This window comes from Equus caballus, chromosome 15 (genome assembly GCF_041296265.1).
Source record: "Equus caballus isolate H_3958 breed thoroughbred chromosome 15, TB-T2T, whole genome shotgun sequence".
Taxonomy (NCBI): Eukaryota; Metazoa; Chordata; class Mammalia; order Perissodactyla; family Equidae; genus Equus; species Equus caballus.
This window is the reverse complement of record NC_091698.1, coordinates 84,765,948-84,785,178: the sequence shown is the minus strand read 5'-3', so window position 1 is coordinate 84,785,178 and position 19,231 is coordinate 84,765,948. Positions and strand designations below refer to the sequence as shown.

The 19,231-nt window shown below is 42.6% G+C and overlaps 1 protein-coding gene across 1 annotated transcript in view; it reads right to left on the bottom strand.

Annotated features, from left to right (window-relative positions):
- Nucleotides 1–2,853: 2,853 nt before the first annotated feature.
- Nucleotides 2,854–19,231, bottom strand: part of SLC5A6 (solute carrier family 5 member 6) — a 47,611-nt gene continuing 31,233 nt past the window's right edge. The window contains exons 17-18 of the mRNA XM_070235666.1: nucleotides 3,440–3,555; nucleotides 2,854–3,041 (exon numbers count right to left, since the gene is read on the bottom strand). Coding sequence (XP_070091767.1) covers nucleotides 2,889–3,041; nucleotides 3,440–3,555 — 269 coding nt within the window. The 3' untranslated portion in view covers nucleotides 2,854–2,888. The remainder of the gene's footprint in view (nucleotides 3,042–3,439; nucleotides 3,556–19,231) is intronic.

The following is a 19,231-nucleotide window of genomic DNA, read 5'->3' as shown; positions in this document are numbered from 1 at the left end:
TAGAAAACTAACCTCCAGGAAAAACGAGATAGGCCTGGGTTCAGTGGGTTCCTTGTATGATTTTGGCTTAGGGCTTCACTGGCTCTGGGGTTATTTCTACAATCAGTCTACAGATTAACTCTGTAGGGTTAGCTCCTTCTCACAGGCACTGCTTCCCAGGCTCTCCCTATGTCTTGCCACAAGGTGCCAGAAATCCAAGAGTCTTAGTGGAATTTATCTCTGGCCCTGAAGAAATAATTTGAGGGATAATCACAGAGTCTACACATGCTGAAAGTAACTTTCCAGATCAGGTGTAGCTTCATATCAGGCACCTGAAGTCTAGATAGAGAAGGAACCACTTTTTTGTTAAACTTCAGTGCCTCAGAGTGGGAGGGGATGGACTGGGCCAACTGGAGTCACAATAGGGGTGGCCTTAGACAGAAGCCACCACTGCCATTGTGAAAATACGTGAGATTCTGGGCACGCGGGGATGGCCCAGGGTCTGGGTTCTGGCGTGACGAGCTGCTGCTCCTCCACAGGGCTGGCTAGGGCAGCAGGGGAAAAGGGGCTGAGGGGGTGACTCAGCAAGTTGGGCTGGAGGCAGAAAAGGAGACACAGAACGTCCCAGCCTCGGCTGCATGGGATATGGGAGAGCAGCTGGACTGTGGCTGGGAGCCAAGAGGAGAAGTCTTGGCCAAGGCTGAACTCGTAAATCTCCCAAGTCTCTGCTGAGGGGCCTGGAGAGCTTGTGCAGAGCTGCCTCTGGGCAGCTGGACGGGGCCAGGCAGGGGCAGAGACCAGGTGTGGGTGGGCATGAACACAGTGTTCTCCACAAGACCATAAAAGTCCAGCTTGAGTGTTCTATTTTTAAAGCCAAATAGCAGAATCTTCCTGGTTGAGTTCAAGGGTGGTAGGAAGAGAAGCAGACAAATTTCTTTCTGAGCTGGTGGCACATAATCTTTTTCTGGGGATGAAACTGGGGAAGCTGGCTGTGGGTGTGCATTGGGGCTTCTCCTGGTTTGGTCTGGAGCTTGCCCCACCCCACCCTGCTCAGACTCAAGCCTTTGCCTACAACATCAGACCCCTCGAGGGTGATCACATTACCCTGGTGGAGAAGACAAGAGGGCAAAAGAAGGATGAGGCCGGTGGAAGGCTGAGGAAGGGCAAGTGTCATTATAAGTTTCTAAGACTGCCTCGGGCTCTTTCCAGACAAAGCTGTTTTCCTTAGTGGCTGAGACAGTTCTGTGGGGTCCAGTGACCATCTCCTCCAGCCGGAGAACACCCAGCGCAATCAGGCCAGGGAGCAAACGGGCCGCAACGGGGCAGGTGGAGCCAAGAGAAGGACGAACGCGTGAATGGGGAAAACCAGAGGAAGCATCAGGTCAGAGACTTGCATCCACAAATGAACCAGAACCAGGAGTAACTCCCTTTGCCTCTGCAGCAGAGAAAGAAAAACACCTTCTCGTTGGGAGATGGCTGAGATTCAGGTCCAATGACGGCTTTTATTCCCCAGGAACAGGGGTAAGTGGGAAAGAGGCTCCAAAAGGAAACAGGAGCACAGGTGACAAAATGACACTCAAGTCACTGGCTCAGGAGTCAGAGGGATGGCTGGTCCACTTGGTTATCTGGTACCACCCTCGGAATCCCCAGGTGCCTGTGACTTGAGGTGGGGGTAGAGGCAGTGAGGTGAGGACAGCTTCCTCAGACTTGGATGTGCTTGCGCTTTCTGAGGAGCAGCAGAACAGCAGGGCAGAGGCCTAGATGCACTGTGGGAGGAGCAGAGCTGGCCAAGGGTATCTAAGTGTGAAGGTGGAGACTGGAGATTTTACCAAATTGGGAACTAGAGTAATCAGAAACAGAAAATCTAGTCTTCTCTGAGAAATTCCTTTTCTCTTCCTCTGGAAGGAGCCCAGCTAGGATGAGTCAGATGGTGCTCTCCTCTCCCTTTTGTGGGGCAAGCTCTAAACCCAGGGCCCCTGCAAGCTTATATTCTAGATCAAGGGCTGGCAAACTGTGGCCGGGGGGCCAAATCTGGCCCCCCTTTAAATAAGTTTTTATTGGAATAGTCACACCCATTTGCTTACATGTGATCTACAGCTGCTTTCCTGATACCATGGCGGAGTTGAATAGCTGCAACAGACTGTAAAGCCTACATTTTTACAGAGTTCCTGTGAAGGAACTCTGGCCACTTACAGAAAAATCTGCTGACCTTTGCTCCAGATCAGAGATATTCAAAGTGTGGTCCTGGAACCCTGAGGGTCCCTGAGACCCTTTCGGTGCTCTAAGTGGCCAAAATTATTTTCATAATACAAAATGATATTTGCCCTTTTTTACCCTTATTCTCTCACTGGTGTAATGGAATTTTCCAGAAGTCATATGACATGTGATATTGCAACAACAGAGGGCATGTAGAAGCAGGTAGGAGAATCCAGCTATCTCTTACAACAGACGTTAAAGATATTTGCAAAAATGTAAAACAATGCCACTTTTCTCACTAAATATTTTCCAGTATGGAAAATAATTGTTTTTCATAAAAATGTTAGATATATTCATATCTAGTGGGCTAATTAATGTTATTTTTAAATAAATATTTTTTAATTCTCTATTTTAATTTGTAATATGGTAAATATCAATAGAAATATCCATATAAGCAAAAGCTCCTAAGAGCCCTACTTTTTTAAGAGTATAAAGGGGTCCTAAGATCAAAAATTTTTAGAATCTCGTCTCTAGACTAGATCGGTGATGGTCAAAGAAAGCACCTACCCCACCCCCATGACCCTGTATGCGACAGCTCTACCGTCTGCCTAGGGAAGACAGTGAATCAGTCCCCGTCTTCGAGAGACAAAGGGTTTGGGGTGAGGGGAAGTGCCTGGCAGAGTGTGGACAGAGGCCTGGGTCCTGAGTCCAGATCACAGTGAGGTCTCCTGGAGGATGAAGGTGGGGCTGCTCGCCTGGTGCGCTGAGCCTTCCTCAGGCACTGCCATGGCCTCCTTGTCTCTGCTGCCCCTCAGCATCCCATTACTCATCTTCTCTGGAAACATAGCAGTGTCCATGGAGAGGTCCTGAGAAGCACAGAACAAAGGCAGCGGGGTAGGGTGAACATGAGACAAAGGGGTGCTAAAGGAACCCATGCGGAAAGGGTGAAAGACCCTGCTTTGACCTCGGCTAGAAAGGAGATCAGCAAGAAGGGGGCAGGAGAGAAAGGGGGGAGCAGAGCACAGGGGTGTGGGGACCAGCACACTGTGCGCCTCTCCAGGCTAAGACCCTTCTGCCCACCAAGCCAGCACTGCCCTGTGGGAAGGAGCCGGGGCAGCTGCTGTGGGACAGTCCAGGCTCAGGCAAATAATCAGCAAAATGGGTGCTGGGGGAGGACAAAGAAAGGGATGGAAGGGAACCTGGAAGGTGCACTAGGAGTCTGGACAGGGAAAGGAGGAGCCAATCTGCACAACATAGGTCCTACCTGGCTACAGCTTCTGCAGTGAAGTCGCTTCTGAAAGGACATGGGCAGGAGGGCAAGGAGTTTGGGCAACACTGGGTAAATGGTCCGAGGGTTCAGGGTCCGGCCCCGCATTCCCCCTGAAGGTAAAGGCGCTTCTGAGTCTCCTACCATGGAACCAGTGCACACCCAGCAAGCCCTCTGCTCTCGGGGCTCTGAGCCCCCAGCCCCACCCACCTCGCAGAGCTCAGACAAGAAGCATGACTGTTACAGACACCCAGGAGCCCAGAATTCCCTGACCTCCAGACCCCAGATTCCCTGAGCTCCCTCCCTCAGCTCTTCCTTGTTTCTCTGTGCACCCACTCCACACCCCCTCACCAGTGAGCAGGCTGCCTGGTTCCCCAACCCCCACTGGACTCGCCACCAACCACAGGTCCCCGTGCTCTGGCCAGCAAGTGGCCTCCAAAAGAACTGCCACAGTCCCTGCTTCGATGATGAGAAACCCCAGGAGTGAATACCTATCTCCTCTTTGTTGAACCTGGGTTTCCTTCTCCCCCTACCCTGAGGTTGGCTGCTGGAGGTACCTGGGAAGTGAGAAGGGGTGTTCCCCCTCTGTGAGGGCTCTGCCTCCCCAGCCTCAAGTTGGGATAGGAGCCTTTCCAACACGGCAAGGGGTCAGCCGCTGAGCAGCGAAACAAAGGACAAGGGACCACCTCAACTGCCTAGGGCAGGAGCTGCAGGATTATGGGTAACCCCAGAGGAGATAATTGAAAGATAGAGGAGCTGACCACCAGCCACCAGTGAGACATTAGTGGAGACTGAAGCGGTCGCTAAGGACCAATCCCATTGAATAAGCTGAGAAGTTATGAAGGGGTAAAGACGATTGAGGGTTTTTAACCTACAAAAAATTATGATCCAGGAATCAAGATAGAAACAATCCTCCACATTAAGGATGCTGGAAGGAGAAAAAAGAAATCGGGCTGACCCAAATAACAACAGTGATATCAAGGTTTCAGCGGGTGAGAACCTCTGCGTTGGGTTCAAGTTGGATGAAAATACGTTCTGTGTCACACATCGCAGAAGCCACAGCTAACAGCCTGGTGGCTGCCAGAGCCCCTGGAGCTCTGGAGTCCTGGTGAAAATAAGGGTCACACGCTCTCTAAAGATGCAAACTTTGAATAAGGCTTGGGGAGGGAGCCAGCCATAACTGATGCACCCACGATAGGTGAATGTAAAACTGTCAAGCTCTGATATGCTCTGAGAAGAAACTCAGCAGCATAAACCAGAAGGTGAAGCAAAGCTCAGCCATAGTCGCTGACGTGTGGGCGTGTGCCAAGCCTACTGGGAAGGGCTCCATCTCATCGCAAGAAGCCGTTGGCCCTGACGCTGGGAGGGTTGCCAGATGTGGGATGTGCCAGTCAGCAAAGCTCCTCTTCCTTCACATGCCAAGGCTGGTTCAATGTGATTAGCACAGTTGTATTACTCCACCAACTGGCCAAGGAGGTGAGGCTCCCTTTTGATCACCCTCACCAGGTGCCTATCGGCAACAACATGCTGCCACCCTTATTTCCCTAGACATAAGGGCAGGCCAGGATAGACCTATTTTGCTTTTGGAAGGTCATTATGAAGATATCCCTCATACATTACTATAAAACGAATATCTGCTTGTGCCTTTGAAAGGTAGGTTCTACTTGGGGAAAAAAATGGAGTTACTAAAAAATTGTGAAAATACTAGGCTGTGTTTTGAGGATTACAGCACCCAGGATTAACAGATTTTCATGGGGTTCCTGTTATGTGTGAGCCATATATGGGGGCACTGGGGAAGAAGACTGGGTAGCCTTTTTTAAAGGGCAGTGACACTTTGTAGACGAGATCTTGATATTGCAAATCTTCCCAAGAAACCAGCTGTTGGAAACACTACCAGTGAAGCGATGGGGTGTGTTATTAACGCCATGCTTATTTAAGACCTAGAACGGAAAAGGGCTGGCCTCACACATACTAAAAGAAGCCAGAGCCATCAGCAGCCTCCCAGAAAATAGTAAAAATCCTAAGTCAATCGTTATATGTTGATCCTCCTAAAGCCCTTTTAAGAAGGAGAAAAGTGTTCTTTCTAGCTTGAGAAGACAGAAATTGGCAGGGCTTTTTGCCCCATCACCTTTACTGGAGGATTTTTTTCTGTAAAGCATTGCAAGAAATCTTTGTAAAAGGTCAGAACTGGAATTATCCAGAAGCTTCCCACAATAGACCTAAGTTAACAAAGTATCTATGTTGAAATATCTTCTCTGTCTTTGCCAGAATCTTCTCCACTTAAATTTACATCCCCAAGCCAGAGAGATCATCTAGTTTGAAACAACTTCTAGCTCTTCTTAAATTGCAACATTGTGAAGGAAGATGGCCCTGATCTTAAAAGAAGGGTATTAACAGGGTTGATCAGTTCTCTCTCGCCTTTGTTTTCTCTCAAGTTGAGGTGGTTCTGGATGACCATCTCATTATGCAGTGCAATAATTGCTATCCTTACAGAGCTTTCATTCAATCTGTGCTCAGTTATGGCAACTATGCAATTTATAGAAGGATTTTCTTCAGAGACACCTTAAGCAAACATGAAGGAAAGAGAAAACTTGGGTTTGTAAAACATACTTAACCGACTGCTGAAATAGAAACTACTTGCCTTATGGGGCTCCTGCATGAGTGACATATCTTCTAAGAAGAATTTTAGAATTTCCATTCTGATAATATGGTGGACTAAATGTGCTGAGAAACCCTCCTGGCAGAGAACACTCAGAATGATGGATAAAATATTAAAAACATATTTTAAATGTATTGCTGGGCTGGCAGAATTAAGGGAAAGAAATATGAGAAGAGATAAGAAAGCATAAAACCAGAAATGGTAAGCCTGCACTGAGGCCACGTTGCGTTGGTAGCAACTGCAGATTCCTGGCGCCCAAGGCCAGGGTTTTAACAGGCCAAATTCAGGGACACCAGACAAAGCCTGGAGCCCATACAAAATGGGAAGTTGCATCAGAGACCCTGTCATAAAGCTGGAATCCTCAAAAGGCAACACCCTCGGTGAGTAAAAGAGACGTGAGGATACTTACCCAAATAGGTCTTGGCTCAGGTCCAGGGCTGGGGGAGTCCCCCAGAGATTTCCAAGCCCTTACACTTTTGGAGGCAAGAAAAAAAAAAAAATCAAGTGATCTCAATTTAGTAGTGTTTCTAAGCCCAAGCAAGTACAATTCTTTTCTGGAAGAAAAATCCAGACTTTGAAGCATTCCCATAGATAAAATTCCAACAAACTTGAGCTCATAGCAAACAATTATAAAAATCAGAAGGAAACATGCCACTATAAGCAAGTGACAGCAGAAACATTGAACTGTAGAATCACACTTGCAATCACTACAGATACTGTAACTTTTAGGTACATAATAGACATTAAATATGTTTAATATGTTTAAAGAAATAAAGAGTATTTCAAAAAGACGATGCAGGAACCAGAGGCTGAAAATGACCAGGCAGAATTGGAGAAAAAATAGAATTTCTAGAAATTAAAAATATAATATTTTAATTAGAAACACAGTAGATGATCAGAAACTGTTGAAAACAGAACTAGTAAATCAGAAAAGAGATCTGAAGGAATTACTAGAATTCAGTACATATGGACAAAGAGATGGAAAACAGGAAAAAAAAGGAATATAACACAGAAGAATATCTTCATGACTCCGGAATAAGGAAATATTTCTTAAAGAAGACACAAATAGCTCTAACTCCAAAGGAAAGAATTGATAAATTGTACTGCATAAAATTAGGGGAATATTTATTCATCTTAAGATGCCATTGAGAGAGTAAAAAAGGCAAGTTCACAGACTGAGAGAAGATATTTGCAACACTTAAAATCAAAATGGCTTGTATCAAGAATCTATTAAAAATCCCCATAGAGAGGCTGGCCCAGTGGCGCAGCAGTTAAGTTCGCATGTTTCACTTCTCGGCGGCCTGGGGTTCACGGGTTCAGATTCCGGGTGTGGACATGGCACTGCTTGGCAAAAGCCATGCTGTGGTAGGCGTCCCACATATAAAGTAGAGGAAGATGGACATGGATGTTAGCTCAGGGCCAGTCTTCCTCAGCAAAAAGAGGAGGGTTGGCAGCAGTTAGCTCAGGGCTGATCTTCCTCCAAAAAAAAGAGAAAAGAAAAAAAGAAAAATCCCCACAGAGCAATAAGAAAAAGACTAACCATCCAATTGCAAATGGGCTAGAGACTTAATAGGCACTTTCCATAGAGGATATCCAAGTGGTCAAAGATGGTCAACTTCAATAATAATTGGAAATCTTCAAATTGAAATCACAATGAGATATCACTACACATTCACCAGAATGGTTAATATGTGTGTCTATTAAACCCAGCAAGTACACTCCTAGGTACATACCCACAAACATGAGTGCACAAGTACATCAGGAGATATACACAAGAATGTTCAAAACACCATTATCTATAATAGTCCAAGACTGGAAACTGTATTTGTTTCCTGTGGCTGCTGGGGATGGGCTTCTGCAAGCCTTACTTCTCTTTGCCAGTGGCACCTTGTTATGCCCTGCCAAAGAGGGTGCTGAAGGAAGCCTGCAAAGTAGGGGGAGAAAGGAGGGACTTGCTTCTTGCAGTTTGCTTCCCACTCCTGAGTGTCATGGTGGCAACAGCTCGTTACCCTGGCAGCTGCTCTTGGTTGAGTGGCCAACTTCCCCCTTCTCAGAGCCAGCCTTTATTGTGCGCCTCGTAGATACCGGCACCAACTGTCGGTTACTCCTTCCTTGTGGTCTGAGTTTCACTTCCCCACCCAGCTCCTCCTCCAAGCTTCTGGGTTCCAGTAACTCCCACCTCTTCCCTTTGTTAACTGCCACCCCTCCAGGGGCTTCCTTCAATTGCCACCTCTACGTTTCCTAGACATTGCCTTTTGGCCTCTGCAGTCCTTGCAATAAATTCCCTCTGTTAAAGTAACTAGTATGATTTCTATGTTCCTGACTGATACACCATCCAAGGTTCAATTCTTTTGGCATCTGACCTGCCTCCTGACCAGGAATCCATTGAACACCACTCCTCTCTTAAATAGGCAACCTGAGGGCTGCGTGCAACAAGGTTTGCAATGCCCACAGCCTCCCTTGGTTCATTGCCCATGGCATCTTGACACAGTTACAGAAATCAACCAGAGCCAAAGAGGGCAGAGTGTCTTGGGTGTCTGCTGCTGTGACTGCTGGCCAGGAGGACAACTAGGGTCACACTAACTCTTGTGAACATTATCTGGCTGGATGTTTTTTTCTCCTGCAAATGTGCACAGTAAAATGGAATCTTTTCTAGAGTCTTCACAACCCTCTTCAGGTAAGTTGCTGAGGAGACCGAATTTGATAACATCAACCTCCAGAGGTGCCCTGCTGTTACTATGGCTACCATTGTGCGAGTGTGTGCTTAATAACGTCATTGTAAGGGCTGAGTCTTTAACCAGATTGTAAACACGTGTGCAGAGCTTGCCCAGCAAACGAACAAGAAGGTTGTGCAATTTGTGAGCAAAACAACGTGAGGTAAGACCTCGCTCGATGGGCCATGATCTTTCAGTGTTCTTCCCGCAGCAGGATTTACCCACCATCACAAATTCTTGTAAACCCAGTCTACTCTCCTTCTCTCAAAAAGTCCCTCACGGTATATAATTTTCCTAACCCGATTAAGTGCACGCCTCCATAGTTCCCGCCATTAAAATCTGTCTAAATAAGGCAGAACACAAGCTGCTTTTTCAAAAATCTATTTTTATTTACACATTAACTCAGAGTGTTCTCATAAGATTTTCCTAATGAGTATATTCTGGATTGTGCCAATCTTTTGATTCTGTCCAGAGGCCTAATCCAACATCCTGGGATCTCAGCTCCTGACCTCCTCAAATGCAATTTCCTGTTCCCTCACTTCAGCCACCCACTCCTATGGTCGTGCCTTTTTTACCTTGCCATCACCAATAACAGTACCGTCTCCAAAGCCTCTCTTTCTGATTTGATTTTTTGATCTCTGTCTCCCATCCTTCCATCTCCCTTAGGCTGGTGTTTGCAATCCAGTATTTCTTCAACCTCATTAAAACTTCTGATTCATTTACAGCCTTCTGTTTTACTAACCATCTTCCCTCATGTCCTCATTTCCTCTTTCCTCATCTCAGATGCTATGTTCATCATTATAATTGCTCCCTTGCAAATACCCTTTTCCCTTCCTCTCTCCACCTAATGTTTTTGCTTAGCAACATCCAGACCCTGTACTATCTTCCCACACCAGGCTTTGCCTGAACACAGCTGGTGATGAACACACAGCTGTGCTCACTGGCCTCCCTTGGAATTCTCACCATATCAAATAGGTAGTCAACACTCTGTGGCAACCTTCCCTGATATGGTTTCCTTCCCACATTCTAACACATTTATTCTCCACTTCTTTTTTCTCCTCGAGACCTCTCAGCTTGCCTTCACCACTACTTCCCAAAAAAAACAAGAGCAATCAGGCAGGAACCCCTCCATCATTCCAACTACCATACCTACCAATTTCCCAGTCGTGTCCCCACCCTCACAGTGGATGAAGCCTGTCCTGTACGTGGGCCTCAATCCCACCCCCCTCTTTCCCTTCTGAAAGGCCTCACTCCTAAAATGATTCCCTCTGCCTCCTTCTGCATCCTTAACTTTTCTCTCACCACTGAATCATTTTTGCCATTTACGTCAGCATACAAACACTCTCTAGCATCATTTCTCCCATGACCCCACACCCCCATCTCACTACCACCACATTTCTCTGTCTCACTTCACAGCAAAGCTTTAAAAAAGTACTCTCCAGTGTCTTTCCTCATTCACTCAATCACTCCAACGAGATGTCCGTTTCCACTTCACCTCTAGAATTGCACTGGTAAAAAGTCACTGATGGTTTCCCTTTGGCCAAATCCAATGTCCATTTCTATAGCAGTGTTTGGTTTTGTTTCAGGCATCATTTGAGACTTTTGACAACTCCAAAACACTTTTCTTCTCTAGGTTCCCTGCTGGTTAACTGTGCCTTCTTGGTCTTCTTCCTGGTTCTTCCTCCTCTGTTTCACTTCTAAATATAAAAGCAGCACTGAGAAAATTCACCAGGAAAACATCACTACAAGCAAAGTCAAAAGGCAAATGACAAACTGGATCACAGTGTTTACAGCTCAGGTCATGGACATAGTTAATAGTATCCCTAATATTTGATAATATCCCTAATATTCAAAGAGCTCCTAGAAATTAGTAAGAAAAAGACCAACAACCGGATAGGAAAATGGAGAAAGAATATGAACAGATGGATCTCAGAAAAGGGATACCAATGCCCTTTAACATACAAAGAGATAGACATAGTCATTAATAATACAGAGAAATAACGATTAAAACTGTAATGAAATATCATTTTCAACTATGATGATAAAAATTCAAAAGTTTCACAAGGTGCTTTGTGGGAAAATAGGTCTAACATATTGCTGCGACATTAATATGAAAAGATCTCTGGGATAGATTTTTAAGTGGATAAAAGGAAATTACAAAATAACATGTATATTATGCTCCCAGAACATATATGATTGCTGTTTGTATTTGCGTACGGACACACATTACATATACACACACAAACACACAAAACAATGAAAAGCAGTTACTGGGGCTGGCCCCGTGGTCAGGTGGTTAAGCTCGTATGCTCCACTCCGGCGGCCCAGGGTTTTGCCGGTTGGAATCCTGGGCGCGGACATGGCACCGCTCATCAAATCATGCTGAGGCAGCATCCCACATGCCACAACTGGAAGGACCCACAACTAAAAATACATAACTATGTACCAGGGGCCTTTGGGGAGAAAAAGGAAAAATAAAATCATAGAAAAAAAAGAAAAGCACTTACTTGTCAAAGTAGGACCTGAGTCTTTTAAGTGTATGCCTTTTTAGGTTATTTGGTTTTTGAACCATATGAATGCGTTATATATTTTTTTTAAAGAGAAACAAAGAACTGTAGTCCAAAGAGTTTCCTAGTGAAATTTTTCTGTGCATTGGTTTAAGGAACACAAACAAACGTGTTTCATCCTAGAGGGAGCTAGGGTATTATTACAAGCAGGCTGTATGAGTCCTGAGTTGAACTTGAATCCTGTATCCTTCAGTGATGATCATAATGGCCTGGAAGGACGTTTATGACGATTGACAAGAGAATCACCAGGCATATGTTGATCTATACTGTACACTGGATTCATGACTCGGCTATATGCAGACTCAAAATTTTACCAGGGCACCAGCTAGCACTGATATCTGCTTTAACCACCACCTTCACCAGAAGCATTGGCATCAGTTGGATGCTTTTAGTTGCTAGAAAGAAAATACCCAAACCAAATACCCAATCAATAACTAATATTGTTGGTCATTAGGGAAATGCAAATCAATACCACTTCATACCTAAAAAGACAGCCATAATTTAAAAGAAAAAACAGAAAATAACAAGCATTGGCAAGGAAATAAAGAAATCGGACCCTCATACATTGCTAGTGGGAATGTAAAATGGTGCAGCAACTGTAGAAAACAGTTAGGCAGTTCCTCAAAACGTTAAACATAGAATTACAATATAATACAACAATTCCATTCCTTGGTATGTACCCAAGAGAATAAGAAACAAGTGTTCAAATAAAAACTTGTACATGAATGTTCATAGCCATCCTTTTCATAACAGCCCAAAAGTAGAAACAACCCAAATGTCCATCAACTGATGAATGGATAAATAAAGTGTAGTATATCCACAAACTGGAATGTTATTTGGTAATAAGAAGGAATGACGTACCAATACATGCTACAACATGGACGAACCTTGAAAACATTATTTTAAGTGAAAGAAGGCAGACATAAAGGCCACATATTGTCTGCTTCCATTTCTATGCTCCCGGCATTAATCACTGTGATGCCATACAGAAGATACAGACCACTTCACCAACCCAGAAGTTATGTTGAATATATATCCAGTCAGAGTGAACTGTGCGGACCTACATTCAGGAAAGGGACTCTGTTGTGAAATTTTTACCTGTACAATATCTTCTGATCTTCTGTTCATTTTCTGTAATCATAAAAATATATTTTACTGCTATTTGTCAGAACTTTCTTGTAGACCTTCGGCCTCCAAAAGTTTCATATTATCCCCTGCAGAGGGCGGTTATCAATCTCCAAGGCTTGCTAATAAATTATCCTACAAAATAGCAGTCAGTCTTAGGTTTGTACTTCATCTACTTAATTTTCTAGATTGTGTTGTTTGCCAAAAGGGTTTGTAGTTTTATTTTGCTGGCTTCTTCCTTTTGCCAGAGGATTATTAATACAATCTCTAATATAGCATATTTATTGTCTTAAAACAATGTGTTAAGAAGTTTTTGTGTCTATTCCAATGTAAAGAGATGCATGGGAAAAGCACCCCCTTTTCTTTTTGCTGGATGAAATCATGTCTTCATGCATTGTCTGGAATTGCTGCAACCATTCGGAAACCCCAAGTGGAAACATTACCGATGTGCTGAGGATGGCATGGCAGAAAGACGGGCTTGGTGGATCAGGATCTTCAACGACCTTATCAAAACTCTGAGCTGACTCTAAACCACCTAGCCCCCACACATCTTATGTGAGATAATGACTGTCCTTGTTTTTGGTCTGTAGTTTTATTTTCTTGTGATGTCTTTGTCTGAAAGAGACTCAGAAACTGCCAATAGAGAAACACCTTCCTATTTGTTTCTGTTGCCACAATTCACAGAAGGATGAAATTACAGGTGGTAAGGATGCGATTGCGGTGCAAGGATTCTTATTGGATATGGCACCAAAGTCCATTTTGACAGCTTAAAAGACCCTGTGCTTAAGCACTGCTCAATTTGGGAAGCTGAACCAAGCAAAGATACTTATGCAACAGACCAGCATTATATATCATAAAGGGCAAATATTATATAAGATAAAAATAGAATACCATTTTTAAAAAAGTATCCAAAAGTTTTGAAATGCACCCTTATGGCTACTGAGGCCTACATGTACAATTGCAAAAATATTTTGTGCGTGTCTGTATCCTGGCATGAGTCTATTTTAGAGAAAAACTAATTGGCGGAGAATTTTTTTTACATCAGAAGGGTGGTTAAAGAGTATCTAAAGTGCCAGAAAAAATAACATGGTGCAATAGCTGTTTGGCAGCCCTTGTGCAGGATATTACAACACATTTCCCAAACATTCTGTCAATGGGAATCCTCTTGACAACACAGAATGACAATGAGTTTATTTCACGAGAAATGTGTGAACACAGTGGTTGTAGATGACCGGAGAGGCAGAGTAGGGAATGGAGATGAAAGCCAAACGCTGTCACTAAACATTTACAGCACTAGAATTTGGCATCCTTTTCATGATTCAAAATAAGCTCTGACTGGGCAAGAAAAGCCACATGATCAAATGGTTTGTAATGTGGAAATTACAGAAGAGAGAGCTGAAGAAAGATAGCTCTAATTTTGTGTATGAATAAGTCTCAGGCTCATACCAAGCTGTGCATGTGAGGACACACCCAAAGAAGCATACAAAGCCTTCAAGAACGGAACTACAACATGAAAATAAATCAACACCCGAGTCCCAGACCAACCCCTGAGTGATACTTGAAGGGACAGACCTAAACAGCATAACAGAGTCTTTAAAACTAAACTGACGTGGGAACCACTTCTCACAGAAGTGAGACAGAGCTTGTAGTCTGAATCTCATTGGATTGGTAGCTTGCTAAAACTACAACAAAATAATCAACATTATTCAGAGGATTTAATAGAACCCAGAATCTCACAACATAACATTCAAAAACCGAGAACCAGGAAAATCTGACCAGTTCTCAAAGGGAAAAACAATCAACAGATGCCAATCCCAATGTTGAAATTATCAGGTAAAGACTTTAAAGCAGCTATTATAATCATGCTCCACGAGGTAAACATTCTTAAATGTTTAAATTTAATTTAATTAATTAATGTGTTAAGAACATTCTTAAAATGAAGAGAAAGATTTAATTTAATTTAATGTTTTAAGAACATTCTTAAAATGAAGAGAAAGATAGAAATTCAGTAGAGAAACAGAAACTACTTTTAAAAAAAGATGAAAATTTAGAATTGAAAAATAAAATATCTGAAATAAAAAAATGTATTGGATAGGCTCTATAGCAGAATGGAGATGATAAAAAAAAGAGCTGGGCCAGCCGGTGGCATAGTGGTTAGTTCACGTGCTCTGCTTCAGCAGCCTGGGGTTCATAGGTTCGGATCTCAGGCACGGACCTATACACCACTCATCAAGCTATGCTGTGGCAGTGTCCCACATACAAAATAGAGGATGACTGGCACAGATGTTAGCTCAGGGCTAATCTTCTTCAAGAAAAAAAAAAGAGGAAGATTGGCAACAGATGTTAGCTCAGGGCCAATATTCCTCATCACAAAAAAACGAGTTAGACACTTTGAAGAGAGGTCAATAAAAATTACCCAATCTCAAGAACAGAGAGAAAAAAATTGAAAAAGATGAGCAGAGGCTCAGTTACCTGTGGGACAGTATCAAAGGGTCTAACATTTATGTCATGGAAGCCCCTGAAAGAAAAGAGAAAGAAATTGGTGCAGAAAAATTATTTGAAGAAACAACGTCCAAAAACTTCCCAAACCTGGTGAAATAAATTTACAGATTCAAAATGAAACTCAATGAAGCCCAAATGGGAAAACTCAAAGAAAACTATTCCCAGACACATCATAATCAAACTGTTAAAAACCAAAGACAAAGAAAAAGATCTTGAAAGGAACCAGAGAAAAGGACACATTACATATACAAGAACAAAAAATTCAAATTACTGCGGATTTCTCATCAGAAACCATGGAGGTTAAAAGACAGTAGAAGTGCTGTCAACCCAGAATTCTATTCCAGCAAAAATATCCTTCAGAAATGAAGGCAAAAAAAAAAAAAAAAAAAAAAGAAGAAGAAGAAGAATAGAAAAAGGAAAATAAACAGAAAGAAAAAAACAACTACGAGAATTCATCACCAGCGGAATTTCTCTAAAAGAAGGCCTAAAGGAAGGGGAAATGATACCAGGGGGCACGTTGGAACTTCAGGAACAATGGAAAGTAACAGAAATGGTAAATACCTGGGTAAGTATAATAGATTATTTTTCTCCTCTTAAGTTCTTTAAAATCTGTGGGACTGTTGGAAGCAAAATGTATGATGTTGCTGGGGGGACTTCAGTCTGTGAAGATGAGTTACATATGCCATCTACAACATAAAGCGAAGATAAAAAGACATGGGGGCCGGCTGCATGGCCAAGTGGTTAAGTTCGCATCCTCTGCTTCAGTGGCCCAGGGTTTCACCAGTTCGTATCCTGGGCACGGACCCAGCATGACACACATAGCACAAGTAGAAGGACCTACAACTAGAATATACAACTATGTACTGGGGGGCTTTAGGGAGAAGAAGGAAAGGAAAAAAAGAAGATTGGCAACAGATAGCTCAGGTGCCAATCTTTGAAAAAAAAAGATGGGGCCGGCCCGGTGGCGCAGTGGTTAAGTTTGCACGTTCCGCTTCTCGGCGGCCCAGGGTTCGCAGGTTCGGATCCTGGGGCACCGCTTGGCAAAAAGCCATGCTGTGGTAGGCGTCCCACCTCTAAAACAGAGGAAGATGGGCATGGATGTTAGCTCAGGGCCAGTCTTCCTCAGCAAAAAGAGGAAGATTGGCAGTAGTTAGCTCAGGGCTAATCTTCCTCCAAAAGAAAAAAGACATATATGGTGGTATGGCTTCTATATTTTACTTGAATATTAGCTCTCAACAAACCACAAAAAGTTAGGTAAAATAATTACATATTACATAATTATAATCCTTAGGGAAACCACCAGAAATAATAATGCAGACAGAGATAGCCAAAAAGCCAAAAAATAAGTTAAAACAGAATACAAAAAATTCAAATAATAAAAAAGAAAGCCAAGAAAGGGATAAAAGAGGAGCAAAAAAAGAAGAAAAGGAGAAAAATAATCATGTTAAGCCTGGAAACTAATCAGGCTAAGCCTAATAAATATATTAAATGTAAATTCATCTAAACATACTAATTAAAAGATTGCCAATTTAGATTTTTTTTTTAAAAAAAGACCCAACTATATGCTGTCTAGAAGAAACTCATTTTAAATATACATAGATTAAAAGTAAAAGGGTGGAAAAAGATATACCATCAAACATTAATTAAAAGAAAGCTGGAAAAACTAACAACCTGATTCAAAAACAGGCAAAGGATTTGAATAGCCTTTTCTTCAAATAAGATATAGAAATGGCCAATATGCACATGAAAAGATGCTCAACATCACTAATCAGTAGGGAAATACAAATCAAAACCACACTGAGACACCTCATCACACCCATTAGGATGGCTACTATTAAAAAAATCTAAAAATAACAAGTGTTGACGAGGCTGTGGAGAGACTGAAACCCTTGTACACTGTATGCGGCAATGTAAAATGGTGCAGCCACTGTGGAAAACAGTACAGTGCTTGCTCAAAAATTAAAAATCGAATTACCATATGACCCAACCATTTCATTTCTGGACGTCTACCCAAAGAATTGAAAGCAAGGTTTCAGAGAGACCACATAACAGTGGTTGCAATGCAGCAGGAGAAAAGCAGACTAGGCTGGAGGGGAGACTTATTGGTCTGAATTCTATAGATGCCATGTGCATTTTTTTTTTAATAAAAATGTTTGCCACACAGAAAAACCATGGCTATTAAACATTTGGTAAGTTTTAGTTATTTTAGAATGTTTAGAAATAAAACCAACAAACTGTGGATATTATCCATATTGTGACCCAAAGTGACAGCACAGATGCCACAGTTGCTAAGCTTATCTCAGGACCACCAAACCCAACTTCTTCTAGGCTAAAGGTTTCCCATTTCACACCCACAATTGTGAAGCAATGTCTCTATGTCCCATAAAATCGGCCTTCAGCATATGAATTTAGGGGGCGATCTATAGCAGGGAGGTGATGGAAATGTTCTGGAATTAGTGGTGATGGTTGCATAATTTTGTGAATATACAAAAAAACCACTGGATTGTATGCTTAAACATTGTAAGATACCACCACACATCTGCTAGAGTGGCCAAAATTTAAAAAAATAAATGAAACAAAACAAAAACGACAATACTAAGTACTCAGAATGTGGAGGAATCAGAACTCTCATATATTGCTGATAAGAGTGCAAAACAGTGCAGCCACCCCGGAAAAGAGTTTGGAAATTTCTTATAGACTTAGACGTACACATACCACACAACCCGGGAATCTCACTCTTGGGTATTTACCCAAGTGAAATAAAAATCTATGTTCACAGAAAAACTGAAAAACCACTACACAAATGTTTACAGTAGCTTTATTTGTAATCACCGAAACCTGGAAACAACCCAACAAATTGTGGCACATCTATAAAATGGAACATTAGCTGGCAATTAAAAGGAAAAAAAGCATTGATCCTACAGCAACACGGATGACTCTCAAATGCATTATGCTTAATGAAAGAAGCCGGATTCGAAAGACCACATACTGCATGGTTTCATTTATGTAACATCCTAGAAAAAGCAAAAGTATAGGGTTGGAGAACCCTTCAGTGGTTGCCAGAGATACACTGCACCTTCAATTCCTGACCCATTCCTGTGTCCTGCTGAGCCAATCAACTTTCTCTTTATTGCTGTGCCCCCCACTCCCGGCCTCTACCCGCAGCCCCCCTCCCACAAGCTCCCTTAGGTTTCAGCCTCTTCATTCTGCTAAATCAGTTCGCGTTCCTCCGTCTGCTTTCATTTTCCGAAATTGTGTTGACGTCTCTTGACTCCTGTCATCATTTCTCCCTTCTCCTTAACCCTGTGGGTTTATGTTCTTTTTATTTCTCTGCTGTTATTATGGTGGAGATTGGGGAGGGAAGGGATAAATACATATTCAATCTTTCGTGTTTACTTACACAAGCGCTTCCTTAATCAAGTCTACAACATAAATATAGTTTAGGAAATGGATATTATTTTCTCATGAATATATATACAGATACAAAGTTTCTCTCCGGCCAACCTCAGAAAACAAATGTTTACCAGACACAATTCCAGTAAATATCTCGATGCAAGCTATTGGATTTTTGTTTCCCAGAGGAGACACTTTAAAAAGGTTGTCACACGGTTTCCAGTCTGACAGCCAGAATTTCCAACAACGGCCTGGGCTGTGGGCCAGAGTTCACGGAGATCTGACAAACCAGTGGTTTTACACGGGGCTGGGAGCTGGGGCAGCCTGCTAATAGTGGTAAACTGGCAACTTGGCAAAGGAGTTGTGGGTCTGTGTATGTCTATGAGTAGCATTCCAGTAGTCACACTTATAATTAGGACCCAGAAATGCCTTTTCATTACTTACATCATAATCATCCCCTTACATAAAGGCATAAAAATAGTGTTGAAATGGAACTGATTCCCATAGGAAACATTCCTATTTTCTCTCATCATTTTTATGGCACCTTGATCTTCAATCCCAAGTGGTCTTTGAAAAGGCGGTAATGCTCAAATCTTCCACATGGAGAAAACTCCAGGGTCTCAGGAAGAAGCTGAGTTGGTGTTTCTTCTTCTTTAGATGCCACAGCAAAGCTAAAGAACAGTAGGTTGTGGCTTTTAAAACTTTGGATCACACAAATGTAAATTGTAGGTTGTAACATGCCCTACACACATCTTATTTTTAACAATTCTGTCACTGTTTATCTTTGCCAGCTGACCCTGAAGTTTTTGGTATTATTCTGTAATATTAT